Source organism: Lissotriton helveticus, chromosome 5_1 (genome assembly GCF_964261635.1).
Source record: "Lissotriton helveticus chromosome 5_1, aLisHel1.1, whole genome shotgun sequence".
NCBI lineage: Eukaryota > Metazoa > Chordata > Amphibia > Caudata > Salamandridae > Lissotriton > Lissotriton helveticus.
This window is the reverse complement of record NC_136065.1, coordinates 2,004,601,021-2,004,613,259: the sequence shown is the minus strand read 5'-3', so window position 1 is coordinate 2,004,613,259 and position 12,239 is coordinate 2,004,601,021. Positions and strand designations below refer to the sequence as shown.

Genomic DNA, 12,239 nt, shown 5'->3' with positions numbered 1-12,239 from the left:
AAGACGATATGTTGACTTTGTCATGGGTGAAATGATGAAGTCGAGTTCTCAGTCCAAAGCCTGCTCGTCCAGTCAAAAGTGGCAGGACGGGGGGGGGGGGGGGGGGGGGGGGGGGCTCACGTTTTACACGGTCACTCGCAGGGTGGCACAATCAGTGCTGCATCCCTGGAGGGACAGTTTAACTTACAGACCCTGGGTACCCTGAGCACCACATACTAAGGGCCTTTGAGTAAGATAACCTATGCTAATTGAGTACAGCCAATCAACCATATATTTTCATGTAGCTTAGGGCACTGACAAGGAGGTCTGGTTGGCAGGACTTAGTGCACTCTCAGAGTCGAACAACCGGCATCAACATTGCTAAATGTTAGGGTGATCATGAAAAAAGGGGAATTTCCTTACAGAGGATGAATGCAAGTTCTTGGTCAGGGACACATATAGTTTGGACAGAAATTATATTGAGAGGGGTATGGAGAGGGGCACGGAAACGGAAGGTAATGTAAATGGCGGTGAGGGTATGGAGTTACCAATTAGCAGGCTGCCTGGGTATTAGGGCGACAGTCACATTTAGTAGTTGTGGTTATTGTTTATGGCTATTGGGCGACAGCCAGATAAACAGAACTGTCTGGAGGGTAACCAGTCGTAGCTACTTAGCGGGCGGAGTGGCGGGGGCAAGGAGGGGGCATGGGACAACAGATGAAAACAGAAAAAAATAAACTAAAACAAAACTTACCTGATGCAAGCCTGCCACTCTTCTGCTCCTTTCCAGCTGCAGCTCGGGCTTCCAGGCCCCGCTGTGGACAATCCTGAGGCTGCTCTCATGTTTGAAAGCAGCATCAGGATTGACCTGAGCGCTGTGAATTTGCGTTTTTTAGGCTGTCAGGGATGGCAACACACCTCCGCCATATCGGAGGAACCGCCACTCTGGGTAACTGAATAACGTCTTAACCCCTTTGGTGCTCATGACGAGCTCAGCTCTTCATGGCATATACCTCTAGGGTGCTCATGACGAGCTGAGCTCGTCATGACCACACCCATTAATATTATGGCCCAGCACAGCAGAGGATTTACCTCAGCAGCCAAGGTGTTAAATGGCTCTTCTGGGTGGGCAAAGAATAGGATGTTTGGAGGTCACCTTGAGGAGTAAGAGGATAGGACACATGAAGGCAACGTTTGGGGTAGGTTGGATGGACGTAGGTTGAAAGGATGTTTTAAGGGAGTAGATGGTTTGGTCATTTGGGGAAATCTGTCAAGGATGTGGGGGGGCTAAAGGTGCAAGGTGATACGTTATAATATGTATTAGTGAAGTGGGGTTCTTACTATGTTTGTAATGTTTTGAGACTAGTTGAAAACGTTCATTTGCTCTTATTTTTTGGTCTTACTTGCGTGCCAGCTTGCCTGAAGATAGCAATGTTTTTGTATATAAATCAGTATTAAAATAAAACGGATGTATTGCCACTTTTCTCTCCAATAAACAGACCACCAAGCACAACTGTTAATGACTGGTGGCTCTTTGGAATGCAGTCTTGTGCCTTGCTCTTCATTCTGCATGCATATTTCTTCACTTTGTACACTTCCTCATTACAAATTGATTTTTTCTTTTTGCTCAAGGTAAATACTGAATCTGATGTTGAAATAACTGATTCAAGTACTCACAAATATTGGCTGTCCACAATTTTATTCTGTTTATTGTGATTGTCAAGAGTTTTTTGTTTTTCAATCCACATGTACATATTACAGTTCACATTAATTTGATAGGAATACATATTCATGGAGTATAATATACATTTGCTATTTAATCGAATAATCCTTAGGCCTACAGCTGGCGCTGTCTAGGACGTGTCTTGGTGCCTTGATACCCTCAGGGGTGATAAGCAGCGCTCTACAAATCCACCTTACAGTACATGATTTTAGGCTGAAGAGCCGGCCGCGGCCTGAGTCGCCTTCCACTGCCATCCCATCTGTTGGCTTGAAATCAGTAACTGAACCAACCAATATGTGATTAGGATCAACAGGTCCAGGTGCTTCATCCCGCCCGTAATACCATTAAAGTGAGCCACTGAGTCGCTAAGCTAACCTTTAATTAAATACAAAGTTGAAGATTATACGTGAGGTTGTGTGAAACATCTAAGTGACACTTGTGGAAATCTTAATCACCTGAGATTTGTCCAACAATAATAATTCACATTACTACTCAAGTAGAGTGTGTGCTTGAAGGGCCGGAAGGTTTGGTGTCTATCAGACCCATATCTCTGTTTTCTATTTGTCTCTCTTTTGAGCCGACATACAATGGCAAGAGAAGTTTTCTAATGATTGCCTTAACAAGTTCTCCACTGTGCCTAGAATGGCTTCTCAACAACAGTTATTTTGCCTACATGCATCTCTGCACTGTGCTTGCAGCATCTTCTCCACTGTGGGTAAAACTTTCAATCGCTGCATTATAACAGTGTCTATATCAGTTTCACACAGTAGTTGCCTTTAGAGCCGGGCACTGCTATGATATTTTGTGCATTTCGAGACCAAAAAATATTTTTACTTTTAGCTAATGTTTTTATTAATGACCAGGAAAAAGCAGCTCCCCCAACAATAAAGATTTTAGAATAAACATGACAAAACAAACATACACATATCTAAAATGCTAGCAGCCAGCATTGTCCCTTTTGGCTTTCTCAATGCTTGTTCTCTATTGTTTCTGTAGTCATCTCTTAACTGGCCTTCATCAGTCATTTGAAGTATGTCTTGTCATCCTCCTGTAATCAAGCAATATACAAGTAAAAAATACATTCAAACATACATATACATGTTGTAGCTCTTCAGCAATTGGTCTGTTTGTTTTTCATGCATATTTTGCTTGCGCCCACCGAAACTTACAATATGGGGGAATGGGTCAGCCCCTTTCTGCCATTGGCTCTCTTCTAATGTGAGTAGTATCCTTTTCCTGATAACATCTGCACATCAGCTTAAAGAGGTGTGAACTTCTGTGCCAAAGTGTGTGGGCAGATGGTGTATGTTGCCAATTACTATTTCTTTGCACATCTTGTATTTTTTTCAAAATTATTTGTATTAATCTTTGCCTATTTAAACTAGGTGGCCTATTTACTAGAATGTCACGCTGTGCTGAGCAGCAAGTTGTGTTGTTGCACTGCACTGCGTGACAGGGAAAGGGCAGAAATGCGCGTATTTTAGGTGATATGGAGCATTCCTGCCTTCTTCCCTGCGCAGGCTCCATTTTTGTGGCCTAGCGCCATTGCAGGCACTGCATGGTGCAAGGGTGTCTGAGGAGCATGCAGGATTGTTTTTTGTGCAGAAAGGGTTACCTTCCTGCACAAAAACAATCCTGAGAGGCATATTTTTCTTTCTATGTGTGCTGCAGAATACAGGACATATAGAAAGAGGAAGTAACGAGGAAAAATAAAGATATTTATCCTAGTTACGTCCCACCTGAGAAAGCGCATCTTTTTGGCGCATTCCCAGGTCTACCAGTTGGAGGTAAATCTGGGAAAGGGTAAAAAACCCTAGAAGTTGCATGGGAACACCGACGCAACGCCCATGGAACGTCTGCCCAGGGCACAGTCAGACAACGCAGTGATTTGCACTGCATTATCTTACTCTGGCTTTATGGAGCCACAAGTGGCTTTGCGCGGCTTCATAAATCACATGTAAGGTTTGCGTCGCTCTTGCACCATGTTGCGTAGGGCAAGAGCGATGCAAACCGGCTCATAAACAGACGCAAAGTCTTCCAGTCACAGTAATTTAAAGACAATGGCACAGTTTCTTTGCAAAATAAAATATCATATTTTCCTGCGATAGTCACTGAAACTACAATAGGTATACCTGTACACACGACATTTCACAACCACATTCTTGTTTCAGTCATTCACGTTTGCTCTCTCTTCACCCCTCCTTCCTAAATAATGAACATTAAGTCACGGCGCCAAATCGTTTTGCATCAGGCCCGTGAATAGATTTCCTAGACTGACTCAATCCTTCCCTCAGTTTATGAGAGGACAAAACCCCTGTGCTCCACAACTCCATCTCAGACAGTGCTCCGAAAGCAGGAGTGTTTTCGTTTTCATTACTTCTGCTAGCTGCAGTTCACGGAGTTTGTGTTTGCAATTTTAGGTAGTGCCTGCTCTGCACAAATGTAGTGGGCGCTTTACATGAGCACAGATTACACTAGAAAAGGTCATATTTTTTTCTGTAACACATGGAGATTTAGTGATTTTCCCAGAATCACAGCATGTTGAGCCGACACAAGAGCTTGAACCCAGTTTCTTAGTTGGCAGATGTGGCTGTAGCGCCCCCACCCATGTGATATTACTACTCACTTGTAATGGTACTACACACAGTAACCTCCCTGAAGTTATAAACAGTAAGTTACATTACACACAGCACCATTCCCTGGTTACAGCGTTCTCTCACCTGCGCTGCTGGAAGTCTCTTCACTGCCATCCTGTCCCCGGCAGGATCCGCAGCGCTGCTGCATTCCTCCCTCCATGGTTGCGTCCTGGAGAGAAGAGGGGCTGCAGGGTAGGGGGGAAGGGGGCCCTGGAGAAGGTGAAGAGCAGAGACCGGTCATCCACATTGTACAGCGAGAGCCTGCCCGCCTCATAGTCCAGGAAGAGACCCACAGCCCTGGGGGTCACCCGGGGGTCCAGACGGGTGGGAGGGGAGGTGAGAGCAATGTATTTACTGTCTCTGCGCCTGCCCGAGGCCACGCAGTGGCCATCAGGAGGGCGGGCTCCTAGTCACGGAGGGCTGTCCCGCCCCCGCATGACGCAGTAGTTCCTCTCCTGAGGCAGTCTCCCCTGGTTGGTGGAGACTGGTAGTGATGCACGTCCGGGGCGGTGGGGAGGAGCCGTCTGGAGTTCATCAGACCTCTGCCCTGCTGGGGAGGCCTCTTTGCCGCCCCGGACGTCGCTGTTCCATGTTGGGACACTCTTTTTGCCTCGACGCGTGGTAGTGTCCTCGAGAGGGACTCTCTTTTCCTGTCGGCTAGAGGTCTCCTTCAGTGCCGAGGTCCCATGGGGGAACCTCGATGGTCTGGCGTCGTGTTTGTTGGCGCCTTCCGGTGCGGTGAGTCTTGCCCGGCGTTGTTTATTGCGGGATACACCAGTTTGCATTGCGCCCCCCCCCCCCTTTTTACGCGGCGGGAGAACAGCAGGTCCCGAGGTTTGAAGTCTGTGAGGGGGCGCGAACAAAGCAGCACCCGGGCGCGGGGGATAGATTCATACCGCTACCTCAGCTTGACTCTGTTGAATCGTGGCACTTTCTGAGTGGCTGGTTTGCGCGCAAGTAACGGGTGTGCTTGGTGTGATGGCAGTAGGGGTCTCCTGCAGGTGCGGTAGCTGCCGGGGGAGTCGGCTGGTCTCGTCCCGTGGGCGTGGAGGCCTTTGCTGCCGGTGGTATTGTCACGTCGCGGCTCAAGCGGGTTCAAGCGCATCCTGGGTAGAGCAGCGGGTGCGTCGGGCGGGTTCGCACTTCTGGGGGCAATAAGTATTGCGCATATGGGTTGCGGTCATCTTTATTGTGGGGCAAGTTGTCGGGAGTTCGGCTGGAGCACGGGTGGTGTCGTATTGTGCTGAGCGCAGCTCCGCGGGTATCTTGGTGCGAGGTGTTCACAGGCGGGCGTCGCCAGTTCTATGCTGATTTCCGCCCCGGGGGAAACTGAGTCATCTTCGGCATGTTGTGGTTGCGGCCCGGGACTTGTCACGTAGGGGCGGTTGTAAGAGGCATGGAGTCATTTTCATTGCACTAACCCCGGGCTATTCGGATCCATAACGCGGCGGCTGTGGTTGCTTGTGACATGCTTCCGACCGCGGCGCTAATTCAGTTTATTACTCGCATTATGGGTATATTTAAAATTCTGCGACATCGGTGTATTCACTCCGAGCACATCATTCAGTCTTACCATTGTTGGGTGTCGGCCATCCTCGGGCCTTTCGCGGCATGTCTGTTGTAGGTTTGTTGTGCTGACACTTGGGTCACCAGTCTCCCAACGACTAAGAACGGCGCGATTCTATAACGCAGTGTGGTTTGTTAATATACATGCATATATGGGCAAGCGTGGGGATGGTCCTGGTACCTTGCAGTTGCTTACTACTATCCTGGTGCACGTGTGTAATGGCTGAAGGGTGCGGCCATTTTAGGGACACCATGGTGTGATGTCCGGCGCTTAAGGGTAATGGCGTCCAGTGCGGCTATTTTTGGTGGTGGTTTGTTTCCTTTGACCGGCGCAAGACGTGTATAGCGCCTGTTGGCGGTGAATTTGGGTCACGGTTCTTCGATATCGGCGCATGTGAGTAAGTGAGGACAATTTTGACGGACATTTCCGTGGAATGCATGGTTAAGAGGATACTGTGTTCGGGTCCTCCCTCCCCCATTATGTTTCCTTTTCGCTCCGCCTGGCTTGCGATGCAGCCGGGTTCTCTATGACTTGCGGTGTTAATCACGAGGTTCAGCTTCTTAAGCATGTGACTGTTGCTTCCGACCCACGCAGCACTTCTGGTGTGGGCTTCTATACCTAATTTTGCCATTCTTATTTCAGACTCCGCCCCTTTGTTCGCCCCCCCCCCCCCCCCCCCCGCGCCCCCTTTTGCGAACTCCCGGCGCCGCGCTGACCAGGCAGCTCCTGCAACCACTCCTTGTGAGGTATGTATGCTGGCAAACAGGAGGGTGTGGTGTTGAGGGGGCCTCAGGTATCCGATTCGTTGCATCAGGCCTCCTGCTAGGTAGTATTATCAGATGGGGTCATAGTCATGTTTAGTCTCCTTCCTTTGCAAGTACAGCGCGAATTTTGTCATCTGGCTTCTGTTACATTAAGTCTCACCTCATTTATATTGTCATATACAAGCAGTGATTATGGGTTGGTATTGTCTCGTGCAGAGTACATTAACGTCGTGTGATTTGAAAGGGAGTTACCTGCAAGTTCAGTACTGCTGCAAATCATTTAAGGGAGATTGCCGCACCTCTAAGGAGCATTCGGGTACTCAGTAGTTTGTGTACCTGCACTTGCTTAATTCTTTTGCACGAGATATATGTACGGATGAATGTCTAATTACGCCACCCTGTTAAAAAATGGACTCGCCCGCAGTCTTTAGAATTTTGCTGTGAAGGTTTTGGAGAGCGAAAAAATATATCATCTCAAAGGGGCAGTCTGAATCTCTGTAAACTTCTTGGTCTACACCTTCATCGCGCATCCAAGTCTTTGTATTCTCACATCTGCTGATGCACGCGTCTAATCCATACACAAGTTCCTTCTTCAGCCTCTCGTGCGTGCAGGTTGACATTACGGTATGTTTATGGTTTGAGTAATTGCAGTTGTTAGGAACGACGTCCGGGACCACTAGTTCTTACCTGTGCCGGATACGTAGATGGTCTTCTGGCTAAATTATTTATTCCTTAACGAAGCACGTTGGTGTGTACCGCGGCTGTATCAAGCCTTGGCTGTGGGTGGGAGAATGATATGTCTTTATGAAATCTTCGGCGTGTTTGGATATGTTTTTGATGGGTGTTGCCTGTGGTTAAAGAAATGCTCAATATTGTCCGTCATTTTTAGAGGTAGCATCATGGTATTCCAAAGACACATCTTTCCCCCCCATGGGAGCAAGTCCCCTAGCTCAGTTCCCAGTACTAGCCTCAAATATTTAGGCCTCTTACCTAAATCGGAATTTTTAGATGCCGCTAGCCCGGAAAATGAGGGGTGTAGAGTAGCCATGTCAGCCTAGCAGACAAGCACAAACCTAGAGGCCCGGGCCCCAAACTGAAAGGGTTGCACAGATACTTAAGTAGGTAATTCTGGTAGGCTGAAATAACTATTCTGGTGTGTTCACATGTACCCCTATTATGAAATTGACAAGCTATTTATAAGGAAGGGCACTATACGATTTGAATGGGGACCAGCCGTGCGGTGCTAACCCTTGATTCATGTTACTTCTTTGTAATTTCACCCTGCATCGGTTGTGCCTTCCCTATAAGTCTCTATGAACAGGTGCGAGTGCACAAGCCTTAAACGTCATCAGTATTGTTCATCTTGTAGGATGGGCAGTTAAGAATATTTTCAAATTCATTGACCCCCCTGTACGCCAATTTGGTCCGGTTTGGGAGCCCGGCATAGGGGGAAGTCGAGGCTAATGCGCAACTTCCTGTCCCAATGGTATCTTACTATAAGTTGTCTAACCATTCCATTACAATGTGTGGCATTTTGGTGGCAAATGACATGCCTACGATCATATCACCCAAGATAAATATTGGATATTCGACCAGCGTCATCTTGAGTTTAGCAGGACGGTTTCTCCGGCGATGGAGGGTGCGAGTGGTTCATTATAGACTTATTGAAAGCGATCCTTCAGTCGAGCCCTGCTTCTATTCCTAATAATACATTACCTTAAGCCCCATGTATGACAGAGATTAGTGCTGTGTTCTTTCTGCTATTATCAGGAATAAAAATGGAAAGTAACCCTCTAACCATACGGGAACTGATCAGCTTTGCAGGTAGTTATCTACAACGGTGTGGGTGGGAGTATGTCATCAGCATAGCATGTGATAGAACTGGTTTAATAATATTATAGCTGGAGGCTGGACAGGATTTGAGAATAAACCCATTCCTGTTTTTATATGAAGAGACTCCCTCACTGAGACAGGCAAACAAGAGCGTAGCTGCAGCGGGTGCAGTGGCACCGAGGACGCCTGTCTCCTCCTTATTGTTGTATTTGATCATGGCTGTAATTTTCATTCTATCTCTATCCTGGGACCCATATCTTTCCGGTAACAGTGCCTATGACACACCAACTACTCTATTAGGCTTGCTCCCCGCACCCACACCTTGCGATTCCTGCTCAAAGAAAACAAGGCATTTGCAGTTATAGATAATGCTGCACGCCGGGCCATGTTTCGGAAAGTAACCTGACGCTTTGGCAAGGCACGACTACTTTAATTCGATAGTTCTGCCTTGCATCTGACCCGCAGGTAATCTTAAAGGAAATCCAGTATAGTTTTATGTTATTATTATTTTCGAAGCACTTTCGTTATAACTTGGTCCCATTCACCACACAAGAGGTGGTCATCATACTGATAGGCTCTACGGCTGATCTCTTTTCAGTCCTTTTTCTAACATGCGGCGAAGTGCTAGATATTAGACATCATATGTCACACGTAAAATGAATGGATATGCCACACATACTTAGTCTCAAACTGTCAGCTATGTATAGGTCCCCGTATTTACTCCAGGAAGTTATACAGGAGGCTTGCTATTATTTTAAATACTAGGGGTTCAATTGTTTTACAGGTACAATAAATATTATGTATGGGTGTGAATGAGGTGTGAATATACAAGCCTACAAACAGTGTATGCGCTAGGGCACAAGTCATTTGAGCCGCTAATTTCGAGCCCTTGTGGAGCAACTGTTTTTCCCCTCGTTTTCACGAGAAAGCAGCACTGTGAGCTATTGAATTGTCACTCATAATTACACTCAAATTATAAAATGTCTCACATAGCAGCCGGCACTTGGTAGGATGCGGATTGGCGTAAACTCCCCTGCGTCAGTTAAGTTTCATGTTACACGAGTGAGCGTTCATGTTAAATAAGCCAAGGCCATATGGGACTGCCTTGGCGTGCCCTGTAGTCTGTTAGCGCCAGTAAAGATGTACTGTTCCCAAATGTTTTGTTTACATGCTAACCAACAATTTCTTGCTACGATAATATACTAAATTGTGGCCAGACACCTCCTCCTGGCATGTCCCAGCTACCCAGACTGTACTTTGTGAGTGAGTGGGTGGGTGGGTATGTATTGTGCGCCTCACACTTATCAAATCTGCTGTAGCCATCACCAGGCTTAGTGCTGTGGCACACCGGAGAATTCGGAATGGATCTACATTCTAGACTCTTCCCCTATGATATCTCATTCAGAATAAACCTTCTCCCAACTAAATCGTCCCTGTTAGACATGTTTTCTTATGCCAGGCAATTTTAGTGGTGTGGCCATTCTTGGGCTTCTTCTGGCCAGAACCTGAAAGCGATTTTCTGAGTGTTGTATTCTGACTAGGGTTATCAAAAATGCTAAAAACTCCGGGAGTTGATAGTACCCCCCCCTGGTATTTTGGGCAGATGAAGGGAGTGCAGCACAAGCGCTTGTGCCATGCTGGTCGGCAAACTTGCCACCCAGTGTGGAGGCAATAGGTATAGCACGCAATAGACACCAGGGCATTAGAACATACGGGACGTTGGCAATGTTAGCGCTGGTGTAAGTGCAAGCTAAACACGTGAGAAAGTGTAAGTGCAAAGATAAACACGTGGGAAATAGCAAACAGTGCGTTCAGAGAAGTGGCGTGGCTGGCAACAAAGAGTACCACACACTGGTACATAGGGAGCACTGCAATAATGGCAAACACGTAAAATTGAGAAATACTACCTGTATAGGGAAGGTCGTATGTCAATAGTCATTTCCCTCCTTCCTTTGGTCCTGCTGTCTATCTTTCATCTTAGGCTCGGGTACCTGTTGGCAGCCCACCCGCGGTCTGCAGCCTTAGTGTAACAATCAATTCAGGTATAAGGAGAACATCCGTGGCTACCACAGCCCGAGCCCGGACTGTCTATAATCGTTGAGGTGGGTCCCTAGAAGTCCTTTAGAGAATGTTCTATCTGGTATCTTACCCGGTGCCCCCCCCCCCGGTGTCGGTTCCCTATCCCTGGGGGGGGGGGGTCCTAGTTAACTTAGGACAAGCTATCCCTGTGGTAGGATAGACTGGCAGCCGGCAGGCCGGACTGGGGGGCATGTGTTATCGGCTGTCCCCGTGGTTTTTTCTGTTTTCACTTGTTAGACCACGTCGCTAGTTATTCCAATATATACATTTGCATACTGCAATAGACTTCTGTATTCTGTAGGGGTTATGCCAATGGGTGCCTGAGTGGCTTTTATTTCTCCAGGCATATCCCGGCGCAGGTCTGGAGCTTAGGGGGCTCCCCGTTGCAGGCGCAGTTCTCCCCGGTAGGTGGTTGTAGGTGGCTTACAGACTAGTTAACTTATGGTATCATGGCCGATGCTGCTTACCAGCCTAAAACCCAAGTCGGCCTTCAGTCTAGCTAACTTAACGGTATGTCTGAAGCTGCTTCCAGCCTAAAACCTAGAGGGCAGGGGATGCCGGCTGTTTGGCCTGGGAACCCGGATTATCCATTATCTGGGACTCGTCCAAGTTCTATAGTATGTCCGGTGCCCTCCTATTCCCTCGTGTCAGTGAGCACAATTACTCTCCCTGCTGGATTATGAAGACAGTAATTCAGATGTATCTGTGACTCCATGGCGCAGTTTTCTGACGCTCTGTGGGAAGGGATATGGTGGTGTCCCAACGGCTTGCGCTGGACAGCCTATTTCATGTTACTGAGGGCCTCTGTGGTAGGGGCCCCTTCCTATCCCTTTAGTTTCCCTGAGGGGTTGTAGGACAGGTTTATTGGTGCCTGATGGTAGCACCCCACGCCTTGGGCGTTGCCCTGTTCCTCCTCTGTCTGGAGGTAGCAATTCTAGGTGTAGGTTGCAGGTAAAGAGCAGTAATAATGGTGGGGGGCCCGTGCGGCAGCGGGAACCACCTCACGGGCTGTGGCGGAGTTACTGGGCGATCCGGAAGAAGAGAGGTGCAAACGCTGGACGTCAGCGGGCACATAGGGGTGCCAGAGCATAACCTCAGAGCCTAACCTGGAACCTCATGGGAGGTGCAGGAATCCGTGTCGGCGCCCCAGTAGTCCTTCGGGCGGTTGTGGGCCTGTGCAACCGGGGGTTTGCCTAGTCACGCCCAGTAAATGGGCGTGTCAGTATAATTATGGTATTTGTACAACAGTTGGGTGGTTCGCCACTGTGTTGTTTGGCTCAACAGGCGGGCAGGTAGCGAGAATGCGGCCTGCCCTAGGATCGCCCGTAAGCTAACCCACCGTCATTACATATGTTGTATGTAATAAACCTGCAGCAATTTTTACCCAAACCTAACATTTGTGTCCTTGTGTTATTTGCGGGTTTGGGCATGTGGGGCGGGGGTTCATGTGGCCCTGATGTGACTATGCGCCTGCCCGAGGCCACGCAGTGGCCATCAGGAGGGCGGGCTCCTAGTCACGGAGGGCTGTCCCGCCCCCGCATGACGCAGTAGTTCCTCTCCTGAGGCAGTCTCCCCTGGTTGGTGGAGACTGGTAGTGATGCACGTCCGGGGCGGTGGGGAGGAGCCGTCTGGAGTTCATCAGACCTCTGCCCTGCTGG

At 48.2% G+C, this 12,239-nt stretch overlaps 1 protein-coding gene across 1 annotated transcript in view; it reads right to left on the bottom strand.

Moving 5' to 3' along the window:
* Positions 1–2,372: 2,372 nt before the first annotated feature.
* LOC144752843 (E3 ubiquitin-protein ligase TRIM39-like) overlaps positions 2,373–12,239 on the bottom strand; it is a 190,702-nt gene continuing 180,835 nt past the window's right edge. The window contains exon 8 of the mRNA XM_078640682.1: positions 2,373–2,750. Coding sequence (XP_078496808.1) covers positions 2,724–2,750 — 27 coding nt within the window. The 3' untranslated portion in view covers positions 2,373–2,723. The remainder of the gene's footprint in view (positions 2,751–12,239) is intronic.